The sequence below is a fragment of the Ixodes scapularis genome, unplaced genomic scaffold, assembly GCF_016920785.2.
Source record: "Ixodes scapularis isolate PalLabHiFi unplaced genomic scaffold, ASM1692078v2 PGA_scaffold1__304_contigs__length_218370807, whole genome shotgun sequence".
Classification (NCBI taxonomy): Eukaryota; Metazoa; Arthropoda; class Arachnida; order Ixodida; family Ixodidae; genus Ixodes; species Ixodes scapularis.
The window spans coordinates 186,463,626-186,479,406 of NW_024609846.1; the positions used below are offsets into that span (position 1 = coordinate 186,463,626).

General features: G+C 41.8%; 1 protein-coding gene across 1 annotated transcript in view; it reads right to left on the reverse strand.

The window, feature by feature from the left end:
• The window catches only part of LOC121836190 (acetylcholine receptor subunit alpha-type acr-16-like), a 103,312-nt gene that overhangs the window by 14,602 nt on the left and 72,929 nt on the right, over positions 1-15,781 (reverse strand). The window contains exon 6 of the mRNA XM_042291010.1: positions 6,212-6,406. Coding sequence (XP_042146944.1) covers positions 6,212-6,406 — 195 coding nt within the window. The remainder of the gene's footprint in view (positions 1-6,211; positions 6,407-15,781) is intronic.

The window sequence follows — 15,781 nt, forward strand, 5'->3', positions numbered from 1 at the left end:
CATAGGTCAAAATATTGTTTGGGTGAAAACTACCCATTGCACAGGAATAAGATACGTGCCGTGAGGGTCAATGTCAATAGGGCTGTTTATTGAGGTGCAAAGTGTTTAGGATAACTAAGGTTGTAATCAAATTTCTATGATCAGCGTATTTTTGTTACCGAAAATGAACATATTGGTTGAATTAGAAACTTAGAAGAATCGTCGAAAGCTGCGAAATCGGTCAAATAAGCAACATTTGTAGCGCCTGCACTGTGTTTCGAGTTCTTGAAATAGGTTTCAATTTTGATACCCTAGCATGATTTTTTCTGTTTCTCATCACCCGCACGTTCGCTTCGCCATCCTTGCTCCTGCAGCACACACTGCAATTTTTGATCACCACCACGCCTTCCTCGCCTTTCAAGTATTTCTTAAATTGACTGATTAGGTCGTTTCCGGTGGCACTGACCAAGTTTCTAATTTGTGCCGTAGGTTCATATTTACTAACAAAAAAATGATAATTATACTTATTAAAGCTGTATGCTGGGCTAGTTGTAATTGGTCTTGGGTTGCATAAGGCATGGTAGCGCTTTTTTGGACGAGGACAAAAGAAAGAAAGAGAAGACAGACAGCGCTCGTGTCTGTCTTGTCTTTCTTTCTTTTGTCCTCGTCCAAAAAAGCGCTACCATGCCTTTGGCAACCCAAGATAATTATACAGTGGTAATTAAAAATTTCATTTGTCTGAATCTCTACGCACCACACTAAACAGTGACTAATAAAACACCAATCGTTTGCCTCTTCTAAGGGTAGTCTTCGCGGGAAAAGTATGACCGATGTTCGCTGAAACATACGTTAAAATAAAAGTGAGAAAAAAAATAGAATGTAACTTTTCTCGGAAATATTTTTCCTTGCCAGCGGGCCATTAAATATATCTACACGGAAAGTGTTAAATCCTAAGGTTTATGTTTAACAAGCTACCACTCGTGATGTCAAAGTGCTCTTCGGTGTCTCCGTGCGCCGCTGTTAATTTCTCTGGGGAAGCTTTTAAAATTTCGATCGTATGCTATACATATGATTGAGATACTTTTGTTTTTCATAAGAGTAAAAATTTAAAAAAAAAGTTATCACAGAATTTTGCTTCTTTTTATTTTAATCAAGCGTGAGTTGACTGTAATGGTTATAACGGCGTTTAGACATCGCTCGTGCCAACACTTATAACATCTTTCTTGAGGATGTTGAGATGTTGAGGAAGTTAAACTAAGAAATCCGTACAGCGTACTTTCTGGTGCTACTTTTTTCAAATAAACATGGGCGTTCTGCGGTTTTACGCCTATAATACGAGGTGTCTGAGACTATCGAGACAATGACATCATCACGGGAACGCCGAAATTTTGTTTTCACCCGCTTTTGATTTCGTCTATTCCGAATCTTACTCATTAAAATTATATCTCCTCAGGGACCTTGTATCTTGTAGACCAGGGAACGAAAGGTATTAATAGGAGTGGCGTGATAATTGGCGACGAAACAAGAGAATTATGCTAGGGATTAAAAGCACCCGAAACGCGATTCGTGCCCCGGAAGGGCATTAAATTAACAAAAGCTGCGCTTCACGACCGCGCCCGTTAGCGGATTTTTTCTTTTAAATCATGTATAAATCGGTTTTTTAGCCTCCTCATAAAAAAAGAGAAGAAAAAAACAGCTTATGACGCAACCGAATCCTGGACATCCGCCCTCAATGATGTGCCTTTTTAAGCGGCTAATCAATAATCTTATAGATTTGATGCGCGGGAAAAGAAAAAAACGAGAATAGTTCGCGACATTCTCATCGAAGAGACAGAACGCGTCGATATTATAACCCGTCTAGTACCGCTCGTCCACACCTGAATATGCGAAAAGAAAAATACTTAGTCACTGACAGCTTATAAAAAAAGCAGGGCGCGTCTTCTTATGTTAATCACGCCTCTTGCTTTGTGATTGGTCCGTCGGCGTTCATATTGGGTATAATGCTGCAATCCCATTGGCTGTGAGGTGATAATGAGGTGCATGTGGCTCGTTACTCTCTTTTTTGCGAGTTTGCTATCCCAGATCAAATCAATCACGTGCAGTAAAAACCGCATGACCCCTCAGCCTTTTTTCTTTGAGCGTGATTGGTTAGGCTGACGTCGCCATGGTGGTTCACTTTTGGCGCTGCTTGATTAGCTCTGTCGGACGCTAGCATTTGGCTGCGGCCGGTCTCTAAGTTGAAATGGTATATAAAGACTATAGATATACCTTCGTAAGCATCTCGATCTAGAATCCTATTCTGTTCTCTTTGTTCGGACCCTCATCTTTGGGAGTTTAGCTGTGTGACGTCGAAGTCGTTGGCCAGTTTACACGGAATTGCGGGGGGACTCTCTTTTTTTCTTTCGTGTGGCAGGAAGACAACGCCTTGGGCGGTTTATACTCGAGTGCAGCGGCTCCGCCATTCGGCGTTCCTCCAAAACCTCCTAGCCCTCCGAAATCCACGAGTCAGGTGAACGAGAGAGAGTGGTCGATAAACGGAGCTCTGCCAGATCACCTCTCTGCCTTCTTTGTGTGATCTTGGGTTCATTTAGCTTTATAGAGGAAGCCAGGTCTTTTTGTTGCCTGCTCCACTCTTTTTTACGACTTCTCCCAGTTCGGACCGACCAGCTGTTGCTACGCTTTTGGGATCGGCCGACAGATTTGGAGACTTGGTCAAGACTTGATGGCCTTTCGATGTTTGCCGTCAAACCTTTGTCAGTTTCTGTATTCTTCTAAGTTTTGTTTTTATTGTTTAGTTTCGGACCTAGGCTTTGTTAGGGTAACTTTGCGATTGCTCAAACGTGTTGTTGCCCAGATAGATGAATGTTTGGAGTCATCGACATTGGTATTGAAGTGGTATACGAAGAAAGAAAAAACGTTTTAAGGTATTTCGTGGGTTAATCTCACGCTTGAAATTTAATACTGGCTCGTTGGAGTTGTAGCTTGTTGCTGACAGACTTCACCACGTTACATTTAATATGCATGTCTTAAATGCAAAAAATAAAAGAAACTAATATAAATTCTTGTTGGTCAACCGCAATCGCAGAGCACACAGTGTGCTGTTTGATAACAAAGCAGAGAAGCCAAATCGTTGTTTGTTTGGAGAACGTGAGGTCGGTCTGTGCATGTATGACGACAATGGTCCACGCTATAGAAGATACAATTAGCCAGTGCAGTACGACTCCTAGTCTGGAGTCTTCGGTGTGTACTCATGCATCAGTGATCGGAGCACCGCACGCCGGAACGATTCTCATTAAGATCTAAACGGACAGGGGTGGAGATTGAGCTCAAGATGCCTTGGTCCTGCAGCGTGGGTTTTCGCTCCAAGTACAGCAATCTGCGGTGCGAATACGTTAAGGAGCTAAGCTCCCAGATACTATTTTTTTACGATGCTCAAATGTTTTATTACGCGAAATACAACAATTGAACACAAAAAAACTGCGCAATACAATCTAAAGGGAAACAGAAAGGGTACATGTAGCAAAAAGCTTAAAATGTTACGTCGCCAAAATAACAAAGCGACTGACCAAGGTGCCTGTAGATTCTTGTTCCTCTGACCGTACCGTTCTGTCGTGTACTGTGACGTCGCGTTATCAATTATATCATTACCTCTTTATAATTTGTTTTGTATTCGCATTTCTTGGAGTACCACATTTTAACCTAATAATCTAGGTCTTTGAATATTCCCCTGGGAAGGCTTGGAATCCGGATAGAGCTACGATTTTCTTCTAGTCTGAGTTGCAAGCCTCGTTTTTATTGTATTCATTTTGTTCTCCTGCGTTCAGGGGTATCGAACTGCGTCGAGATTTCTATGCTTTTGTTGGCTGAGGTATCGATGTTATTTTTCTTTGCACATCGCGAAACACTAAAGTCGCAAAGTCAGGACACAAAAAATAAGTAGAAAAACATCCCTTTTGAAAAAAAATAAAGGTGAATACGCAACGCGCGTTGTTTCTCCACCAGTTCAAGTCAACTCTAAGCACAAGATATCGAACGCGTTGGTGAAGATCCCCCGGTCGCGGAATGTATTCAGGAAATTGAAAATGTATCTTTACTCCCCCGGCACTTTTTCGCTTAGCTTCGTTACACTTCACGTCTCGTTCGAGCGTTTGTATTGAAGACATGAAAGCTACGCGCCCGTCTTTACTTTTATGCTGCACATTGTGACCTAAAGGGGCGCTGACGGGGAGTGGGCTGGAGCACTTGGTTTCAACGGGTCCCGACTTGCTTTGTATGCACGCGGATCTGTGTTGTTTTAAGCTATATGTATTTGCCGCGCTCTTTGCCTATCGATGCTTTAAAAGGTTCAGCTTTGGTCATAGATTGGGGAAAGGCTTTCTGGAGCAAGGAAGCTTTTTGAGCGCGCGTGGTTTTGATGTGAGCACAAATGCGCCTTCTCTTTCTCTTTCTTTAAAGTTACCTTCTCGTTTTTTTTTTTTTTTTTTGTTTGTTTTTCCACAGCCCGAAGTTTCGCGGTTTCATTTTGTCCTTACTAAGAAAAGAACATTTGCTCCTTTTTTTTATGTCGAATATTGTTTTCATTTAAAAATCTTTAAAATCGCAAACGTTTCTTGAGGCAAAAAAATAATAAAAGTGTGGCCGGAAAGTATGGCAGTTCTGTAGCTTCATTTGGTCGCTGGTTTCTTTAAGCATATCTGATTTTAGTAGGCACGTAGGACTCATACGTTTTCAATTTAAGTTCCTCCAATCGCTGGCTGAACTTTGTTTTAAGTAGCAGTAAAAGACATTCGAAGAGCAGTTCAATTTGGTCGAAAAACATATACCTCCAAGGCATATTGCTTGGCAGACAAATATGAAATTTTATATGAGTAGTGTGAGCCTAATATACATTTTCATATCTTACACTGCGAGATTGTGAAAAAAGGCTCAGGCCGAAGGCCGTTCTGGAAAGAATCGATTTTTCTGATGAAATGTGGTCATTATTGTTACTTGATCATATGTAAGTGCCAGTCCATACACACACATAAAGGTTGACTTCACATTAGCAATTTCGTATAAAAGAGAGCTTCGGCCCAGGAAAGGGAAGCCTTAAAAATGATAGCGCTCCTTCGATCTACCAGATAAGCGTTCCGGTATGTGGAATGTCTTGCCGATACACTATACGCAAATCAGTGCAGTATGGCAACCTAATATCACTGTGTGAAGTGGTGGCGTCACGTGAAGTTACGCTAGGTAACCTGACGTAACGCACTCTTGTAGCGTGACGTGACGTCACTCCATGACTTCACAGCCCACGGTTACTGCATTTAATAACGCTGTTGCCACTGCGACGTCTTGTGATGTTCCCTGGAGGGTGCAGATTGGCCGCTGATGTTTCTCTAAGCCTGCAGTGGTCGACAACTAGCGGCCCGCGGGCCGGATCCGGCCCGCGAGGTAGTATCATACGGCCCTCAGCCTCCCGGCAACCCCCCCCTCCCCCCTACGCAGTCAGCTCAAGAAACAAAACAAAAAAAATAAAATAAAGTTGTCTAATTCGCTGCCCGTCTGCGAGCAGACGTTTTCACGAATGAAGTGCAAAAAATCCAACTTCCGCTCACGAATGACTGACGAGAACCTCCACAATGATTTGCGACTCGCAGTGAGCAGCTTCAGTGTGGATGTTCGTAGTTTGGCGAGCGGAGTTCAACACCAAAAGTTTCACTGAGATAGGTCTCTAGGTCTTCGTGGAAATGTCGTATCTCATGTTGTTCGTCGTGAAATAGAGAAACTGTTCATTTTCGATTTATGCACGTCAATGTAAGTTCGTGCAAGTGCTTTTTCAATTTTATACCCTCCCCCCCTCCCCCCTGCTTGCCGTCCGGCCCGTTCCGCCTTGGCTTAGCGGCGACTCGGCCCGCTTCGCCAAAAGGTTGCCGACCACTGCTCTAAGGAATCTAAAGAAACGTAGGCTGGAAGAGCCAGATATCCGAAGCTTTTTTTGCCACCCTTTTAAACTAATTAACTGAATTTTTTTTCTTACAATGATTTTATTTTTACGTTTTTGTCAAAGAGGCATTAATCCAGTACCCATTTATATTTTACCTTTCGTATATTTTGTTGTTTATGATTATAAGCACGGTTGCCTTTACGAGAATCTGGGGAGCTTAACCGTCAGTGAACCGGGAAACCAGTCGACAACGACGGATTTCCGCTCCCACCAAAAATAGGGGAGCAAGGAAAAGTGGGAACTTACCCAGGGTGAGCCTCTCTCCAGTGTCGGGAGGCAGGGTGAACCCGAGGAGGGTCATGGAGGAGATGAGCACGCAGGGGATGATGAGATTGAAGCCGTAGTACAGAGTCCGCCTCCGGATGTGTATCGTGTACGTGATGTCGATGTACGGCTCCGGACAGCAGGCATACTCTTTCTCGTTACGGATACCCGGCACGGCTGCGGCGTCACGCCGAGGGCCCCCAGGGTGCAGTCGCCAGGGGAGGGGAAGAAAGGGAAGAGGCGAAGAGTTGGGAAAAAAAAGGAGGGGAAACGCAATCAGGAACACGATCCTAGGGGCCCTTCAAAGGGGAGTACAATTGGCAGGATGTTCTCATTGACTCAAGTCGCAGTTCGTTAGTGCCGGAACAGAGTGAGATGAGGGCACCTCTTTATGCTTCTTCTTTATAACTCTGGTTGAGAAATGGTATGCTCCTCAGCAGGTGTTCGGTTAGGAAGGAAATACATGACAGTGCCCTCCACCCCTTCCTTTCTGCTGAATAAAAATGCAGAAGCTTTTATCAGGTTGTAATCAACGGTGTCGAACACGGTAATAAGAAAAACTTGGGTGAGTAATATTAATTAGGGTGTGATTGTGACTTTGCCGATGTGATTTTGTATCCAGCCCTTGGGGGGGAGGGGGGGGGTACCTTCTTGTGAAAAAAAGTATATAACTTAAGTGCAAACCCTCTAATATCTTAAAACGCCTTCCAGTCGCTGACTGTGATAAACCTATTCAGACTTTTAGCCAATGTCGGGAAGTACGTTTAGTGCTTTGCACTTCAAGTAATATTTTAAGTACGCTTAGAAAAAGAAAACTTGTACTTTTTGTACTTCAACTTAAGTACGTTTACGGTGCTTTTGTTTAGGAAAGCACAACTACCGGCTTCAAAGTAAATTTCCATACTTTTGTATTGTTTTTGAATCATAGAATGATGCTTTGTGAACAGGTAAGTGTCTTACAAGTTTATTGAGTTCAACTGTTCGTCAACGAGAGCAAAATATCTACAGTGTGGCTACTTGATGTTATCCGATTAACCGATGTAGCAATGCATACCCGTTTAAAAACAATGCACAGGAAAATGAACGGGCATCATAAATAACATAATAGCGGTAACGAGCTTACTGTTTTAAGTATTCATTTAGCGGGAAAAATAGGAAGAGACCTAAACACAGATTGTACTAAAAGTTCTTGTAGTCTGCTTTGAACACACATTGCATATATAGTAGTTCACCTAAAGTACATCGTGCCCGGTGTACTTACTACATCACTTGATGAACTTCGTACTTTAATTCAAGTGCTTTTCAGGTACTTTCCCGAACACTACTTTTAGCGAAACGTCGGATGCTTATATGGTGCATAGAGGAGATATTGTTTAAATAGAGTGAGCTGAGATATAACTATAGATGTCCCTGTTTTGGGACCAATATGAAAGAAAAACAGGAAAAACCTTTCGCCGGTAACTTTTCTGTCAGTTCGAATATACCCAAAACGCTCCGAATTTCGAGGTCAGAAGATTAAAAAACAAAAGCAAAAAGACGCTGTTTTGTAAACACACTTCATAGAGCACCGGGTCGCAGGTCCTGAGGTCATGCCACTTAAGTTTTCTTTTAAATCTATAACTATTAGCAAAAGGGATTTGCCTGCTACCACGTCAAGACAACAGGTCATGGTACCCGGATTTTATTTTTCTATTTTCATTTTTATATAAGAACACAGTAAAATAAACTACTAATTTTAAAGAATCGAAACTCTAGCAAAAACCAGCTTCGATAAACCCCGAAATTTCACCGAAAAATAAACACCGAAATAACACCCTCCGAATTTCACGACAAACGAACGCCGAAAACACAGAATCCTAAATGTAACCGACTTATCTTGACCCATCGTCAAATGCGATGCGAAAAATATCTGAACGCTTTTCAGTTCTACATACAGATAAAAAAAATGAAAGAAAGCTTTGTTTCACAACTTGTGTAGGGGTCTTTTTTTCGGATATTCTAGTATTTGTTAGACTGATATGTTTTGTAATTTGTCACACTACAGGTAGCAAACTACGGGGTGCTGCTACCTTGTGCGAAGCGCTTCTCTTCGCTCGTGTCGTCCTGCTATTTCTCAGGCAAAAATTAGCATGGGGTAAAACTTGTAAAAAATGTCAACATTTGAAGTGCCCAGTGTTCTTCTTTTAATTTTTACAGACGTATTTTGTTAGTGACAGGAGTGCACGAACTTCAGCCGCATCACCAGGGCCAGTTTGCTAGAACAGCGTCTCAGCCAAGACTGGGTGAAGAAAGCAATGCAAAGGATGGGGTGCGCCAGCGTCCTGAGACGCGTTTTGAGTCCCGCTCAGCCCGTCCGCTGGCGTTGGCAGTGCTTTTTTTTTCTCAAGTCTCAGCTGAGGCAAGCCGGCACAGGGATCACAAAACATTTTTTTTTATTCAATGTTTCTGCATTTTCCCACGAATTCTTCCAGTTAAATCATGCTAACTCAAAATAGTAATATAAGTTTCCCACCTGTTAGTAAAATTCGCGTAGAATCTTTATTTAGTGACATTACTCACTAGAACCAACCATATTTGCACACTTATTCTAAAAGAAATTTGGTTTGTCCGTTATCTTGCAACGTAATGACCCAGGAGCACACCGTGGCCAGGAGATATGTCGATGATATAATTCGTCAAATGCGTTGTTAACGATTGTTACAATCAGATAATCACGTGGCCCTGTCAGATGGCAGATTTTTGCCGTTGATGTGGCTAGTAATGCTTGCATTCAAATAAAATCTAATGAGACATTATCAACGCTGGTGTGCTAAACGGCCTGATGCCCTAAAAGTATTGTAACTGTTCATTGTTTTTGTTTTTTGCTGCCGCGATACTCGGTACCACAAAATTGGTTAAAAAAAGATGTAGTACAAGAGGCGAGCGCGCCAAAAACATGATTTTCGCTCTAAAATTTTGACAACAACGGCGGATGATTGGCTCAGGACGACTGCATCTAATTGTCCCGCGAACAAACAATGAAACAATTTTCCCGCACAAAATTTCGAAATACGCTTCCCTAATTTTGGGCCTTCCGAGGCAAGGCAATCTCAAACGTTCCAAACCGTCGCCATAGATGGCCTAATCTGGTCACAATTACGATTTGGAAGGTAATACGGCGAGCAAGTTTCCCTCCCCCTTGCTAAGAGTTAAGCGGAGAGAAAGTTCGTCTGCTCCTTTTGCAGGAGTTGTGGTGACGTCAGAACACCAAGCTCAGATTGGCTCTGATTGAAGGATAGTGGGTAGACCTGAAAGCAAGGTGGCTTGAGGTCTACCCACTGTCTTTCAATCCGAGGGAATTTAGAGCTCGTCGACGTACTCACGTCACCACAAACCCTGCAAAAAAAAAAAAAAAAAAGGCAGACGAACGTGCGCTCCGCATAGTAATGTCATGGCACCGTAGGTCGACACAGAGGCTTTCTCCTGTCTCCACGCATTGTATCCTCCAATCTGAGCGGGAAAAAAAAAAAAAGTGTTTTCTCCTTTGCTGAGAATACGGTGGCGAGTTCCGTCGTCGACTGCTGAGTCACTGGCAGTTAAAAAAAACGCTTGGGATAGCGAGTTTTGTACCTTTTATAATCGCTCCGAATTCAGTAAGCTCGTTAGCTTGTGAAAAAGCGCAAACATAACAAATCCCTCCTTGAGTTTCTTAAGTTTTCAGTGACTATAGTAGCATAAATGGCTTCAGTGTCTTTTTTGCGGCTTTCAGAAACCCGTCGTTTTTTGTTTTTTTTTCTTTTTTTTACTGACCAGAACTTTACTTTTTCAGAGAGGGGAGTTGAAGGTAGTTCAAGGGGTACATTGTTATTGTCAACTAACAAGTAACATATGCGCTGCGACGAGGGAGAGAAAAACCTCGGCCAAAGTGTCAGTGTATCATTGAATGAAAAAGAATGTCTTTCCAGGTTGTACTTCGTCGTCGCCCACGTGATCCCTCCTTCTCGTCTTTTAGCGGCGCAATTGCTTTGGCGTGCGGACAGACACCTAGCATTTTTGTACTCCCATTGTCCTGCGCAGAGGGACACGTCTTAATTGACCTTCTCGATTATTCATCAAATCTGAAACAACAGCCTCTTAAGCAAACCTTCAAAAATTTAAAAAGGAAGAAAGAAAACTTAATATCTGTTTTGATTGCTTGAATCCTCTGAATTGACTTAAGCTTTTCTACTTGCCACGAGTGGCGAATCATGACTGCAAAAAAGGATTTCGCAACCTCAATACCAAGAATGCATAAATATCGTACAAATAAAAAAAAGCGATAGGAAAGAGCTGATTGGATGAGTTTTAGAATTCGCGAAATTAGAAAATAAAGAACTCTCCTAAAAAAACAACATTAGGCGCCTATATGAAAGTAAGCGGGTCAATACCGGTAACAGTTTAGCCATACCGGTCACCAGTTTGTCAAAGGGGTCGCCCGTGTGGCTCAAAGGGGTTATGAGCCATAACGTTTACCTATTTGGACAAACTGGTCACTCCTTTGGCAAACGTCGCTCGTCTGGGAAAATGGGCGACTCGTTCGGGCGAAGTTGTCGCACGTTTGCTCAAACCGGTGACCATGCATGTTGCACAGACGGGTGACCGGTGACCGGGAAACTGTACCGGTTTTATCAAACGGCTCTCCGGAGCCCGTTTGATATTGAACGTACAGATTGGCGGCATGGGCACGCCTGTTTCAGCCGTGGCAACCAATGTGTCTGGAAGGCTGAGAGCGCCGGTTTATCAATTTCAGAACGTCCGCGTAAGTAATTATATTTATATTAATTGCGCTGATGCTCGCTTAGACTGCAACTAAAACTAACACCTTTTTTACGTAAACGCGCGACGTTGGTGAGCCGATATTTTTGACAGAACTTTAAAACTTTGTCGATCTTTGTTGCCTCAGTTTACTTATTCAGCTCAAATTTCTCCCGCAGAAGACGCGACTGCGTGAAAGAATGTACTTCTAGACTCCGTTTCACTTCAATTCAAGATGCAGCGAAGGTAGCGCGCGAACACGCGGCTGCAAGAACATCGAGCATTGCGAAAGCACGCCCCCCGTTGCAGCAGTCAAACTACGAGCTCGCGCTGAGTATTTTCTTCGCTCGTGCGCAAACTGAGCTTCTGGCCGGCGCCATTTCCAGCGTTCGAGCGTTCTGAAATGCGCGCGCATGCTTTCCGAGGCTAAAAAGATGTGTTACTGGAACGCCTGGGGAGAGGGTACGAGGCTGTCCCGTTGTCCTGCATCTTCACCGCGCCCCTTCCCTCTTCTCTTGTCACCTCTGTCGCGTGACCCGCAGCAGCGCGCCAGCTACACGCTGATAAGCATCGAGATCCAGAAGGGCGCGCCTGGCCGCCGCTTTTTTCATTGTCTGCTTGTTGTCAGTTGCAGTTCGAACTTCGCTCGTCCTACCTGCTTCGATCTGTCGCCTAACCCTGCGGTCTTATTAGGATGTCTCTCGACAACGCATTCGATGTGCACCAAACCTATCGGTGTTTGAAAAGTCCTACACGTATATCGGCAACAAGTGATTCTTCGAATAAGTCAGGAATTCTTGCGGTTTGGTTGGGTTCGGCAAATGACAGCTTGTGCGCTGCATCGTGTTGAAACTTCCAAGGAGCCGTTTCCTCTCGTTTTTGTGTTTGTGTGGTCAGCCTGCTTTGACCGTGTCGACATATATCACGGATTGCATCCTTCAAGTTCGCTATTATATTGTAAGTGCACTGGAATCAACTTGTTTGCAATGATTGACAGTTCTTCAACGCGTACTCTTCCAGATTATCTTTTGAATTATGCAGCGTCTATTCTCGCGCTATATAAATGCATACCCAAATGACGTACTAATTTCGTGATCTATCATATAATGAAGAAAACACGCTGGAAACGTCCATTCTTTTTACATATAGATGTGCACGTGCCATGCTTCCGAATAAATACCTTTATTATTTACATGCAGATGTACGCGCAAACAAAATTTTGAAAACTATTTAGTAATACGAGACCCAAAGGCAAGGTGGCCTGATATGCACTTCTCATAAATAAAGCATGACATTCGGGTAAATTCTGATGTGGACAAAGAGACAAAATGCAGGAAAACATGCTAAAAGCAGAATCTCGATGGCGATCCTGCCCAAGTATATCTTGATCGGATTATGTATATATATATATATATATACCCATCTTAGCAAACCAAGGTATTAGTTTTTTTTTTATGGCGATCATGGTAATTATGTGCTGAAACTTTCAGTTACTAAATTATAAGCAATTTTGTGCTGTCTAACGGGAGCTGTTCGAAATTCAAACTTCAAAGTCATCAATTACGCTTTTTGTTCCTCATTGAGTGATTGCGAATTTCTAGTTCCGGCGCGCACTTGAACGAGATATGAACTTAAAAGGGCCGCAAAAGCAGTGATAAATAATTTCCGTGTAGTCCTGTGCGAATAAAAATTTTCTTACGAATTCAGAAGGGCGCATTAGCGATCAATCTTCAGACGGCTGGTCACAGCATACATGGAAAGAAACTCCGACGAGATAGTCCACACGCTCAAGGAAACTATAAAATCTAGTTTTTAAGTCTAACCCTGCGACCAGGCCATGCATAATTTCTGAAGAGTACATATGTAATATTTTATTTCTGCTCTGATTGTGCAGAATATTTTCTGAGAAAACGCGTAAGCGGACAACACTTTACTTCATCTCATAATTGATCGATTTGCAAACTAGAGAGACCAATAAACATGAGAAAAGGCCTAAACATGGTTGCTTTTTTGATATTGCCCTGTTTAGTCGGTATTGCACTTGGGTTAAATTGGGTGGCTGCTTTCATGACATCTAAGCCATTTTTATGCAGCTCATTCTGTTTTTTTGTGATGCTTGCTAAAAGGCCAGATACAGTTTGGAACCGTTTTAGACAAATATTTTATTTGTTATACTCATCTTTTGGCGACGCTTTTTCAAAGCTAACCACAGGTATAGCTCCATGTATTTTGTTATTATTTTAACGTGAACTCTGCCTAAAAATGACCCACTACATGCCTACTTTACTTCGAATTTTAAAGATATCCTACTTCTGTCACCTACAAAAAAACGCCTCGCAAATAAAAAAAGAGAAAAAAAAAGATGTAGCGTTTATACTGGTAATCGGAGTCAGATTCTGGGCACGTAAAAGTTTCGATTCAGTCTGAGAGCGCAGTAAGCTCATCTTTCAAAAAGAAATTGTTACCGCCACTTTGTAATTAAAGGAGCAGCACAAATATTTTTAGATTTTTCCTCTTTTTTTCAGGAAGCCTTATAGTATCATTGTAAAATAAAGAAGTGCGGTCTTTTAAAGATCGGACATATATCAAACGGTAATTCCTTTTCGGTCACGAGAATTCTTACTTTTGCGATACAAATATTTGAAGTTTACTTTAATTTTTTAACGTGACTATTTTTTTTTGTTGAGCCATCATGATGCAGCTGCCTCCTTAATAAAATATTTGTGTCATTGGAAGCTGAATCATCGTAAATACTCAGCTCCTCTAAAAACATTTATGTCTCCAAATTAAATATAAAAGTTCTCTTGCCGCGGTCCAGAGTAACCTGTCATAAACTGAATATAAACATCTTTTATTTCTCACTTCAGTATTTTATACATCCTTTTTAACGGATGATGTCTGAACTCCAGACGGGCCGGTGTAAACAAATAAAATGTTTAATCCTCACCGTTCGCAGTTTTCTCAATTTCGCACCGACGAAAATCCGCGTTCCTCCTCCGCCGCGAAAAGAGCATCGATGCAGCGAATCTTTTTTCTTGCACTCGAAACTGCACGACCGTTTCCTTATGCCAAAAAATACTCACAGCAATAAGTGTTAGGAAAAACAAGTCTAGAAGAAAAGTGAAAACCCTGTAATCTTGGAGTAAGAGAAAACTATGGGTGAACTGGGAAGCACAGATTGGATTTCTAGCGGACCCACAGCTGTATTTTTATGTGCATCGATGAATACCACACGCTGAGCTGGGGGGCAAATAAAGGAGCACCTATACAATTGTTGGATAGGAAACTAGGAACAGTTCAAACGACCTGCGGCCCTTTTCTTCGGCCTTCACCGCATCTGCAGCCTTTTTGCTATCACAAGCTCGGTATGTGCTCTTCTATCTTCGCGCCTCGGAGCGCATTCCTGGTACGGCAGGATTTGGCCCCTGTCCTGGTTAAAATCTTGCATATTGAAATGAACAAAGAGGAAAGACGCGGATTTCGTTCAGCCTTTGATAAGCCACTCGAATGTTAACGTTTTGTAGTGAGATTGTCGCGAACTCCAACGTTATCTCTACTTCCTATCATTATCTGTGGAATTGTTGCCTACCAACCGAAAACATTTGTGCTTAAAAAAAGTCAGATTGGTCATGTTCGCACGCGTGTGTCAGCCCCAATTTCGTAAAAAAGAAAAAAAATCTGAATACGGGAGTTTGTAGGTTTACGTTTTTGTATGTCCTCATTCGTGCTTCTGTGTGCGCGCTTGTTTTCGTGAAGTTTTGCTGGAGTCCTATTTTACGCAATCGCGTGTTTGTGCGTAACTTTTTAAGCAATAAAATGCGCCAGAATTATATATCTGCATATGTTTGCTTAAGATAGAAGACTAATATTTTTTTTCTAAATGTAGTAACGTGCCTAAACAGAATGCTACTTTTTACATTATGTTCAAAATAAGATTGCATTACACTCAACCTACCTATCTAGATGTGATCTCAGTGTATGAATTGATGTGTGCGTTAAATAAAACTTCACATGATCCGGGCTATCCTAAAAACAAAAATGATTTGCTCTTTATCAACATGACCTGCCCGCGTTTTACGAGAACTTTTATTGATTATAGGAAAACGTAATTTAGAGGCGTGATTTAAGAAAAACAATACCATCAGACTTACAGAGGTTTGCTTATTCAAATTAAGAATCCCTTCAAGAGGCAGGGTTTCTTGCTCTTCAATTATATATTTGGAGCATTTGTTAGTTTAACGTCTGACTGTATATGTTAAAAAATTACTTTAACATGTTCCATAAATTCTCCTAAAATGCGTTAACGTAACGTTACTCCCACAGTTCAGACACACCGCACTTAGCCTAACAATATGTTGATGGTATCTGATGGCACCATTGTGATACATGCTTTCCTTGTTCCAATAGTTCAGCTAATAACTGAATCGCTGCCTCTTTTAAACTATATCTTTTTGTATACAATCGTGAAGCTCTCTATCTTCAAACAGAATATAATCAAAGCAGACTTTTAGCCCCAAAAATGTTATATCGGTTGTTTGATGTAAATTTGCGGCCAAGGCTTATTAAACTTTACTGTAGTAGAATAGAAGGTAGCTGTATGAGTTGTTTGTTTGTTTCATTACGTTTCCAAAGGCAAATATTGTTTCCAATGTGAAAATATACTTGTTTTTTTAATATCATAATTATTGCCAATGCCTCTGCTAGATTAATATTAAGCACTTGTGAAATTGAATTAGTAATTACTCTGAAAATACTAGGTGTGGTGTGCTATGAGCATTA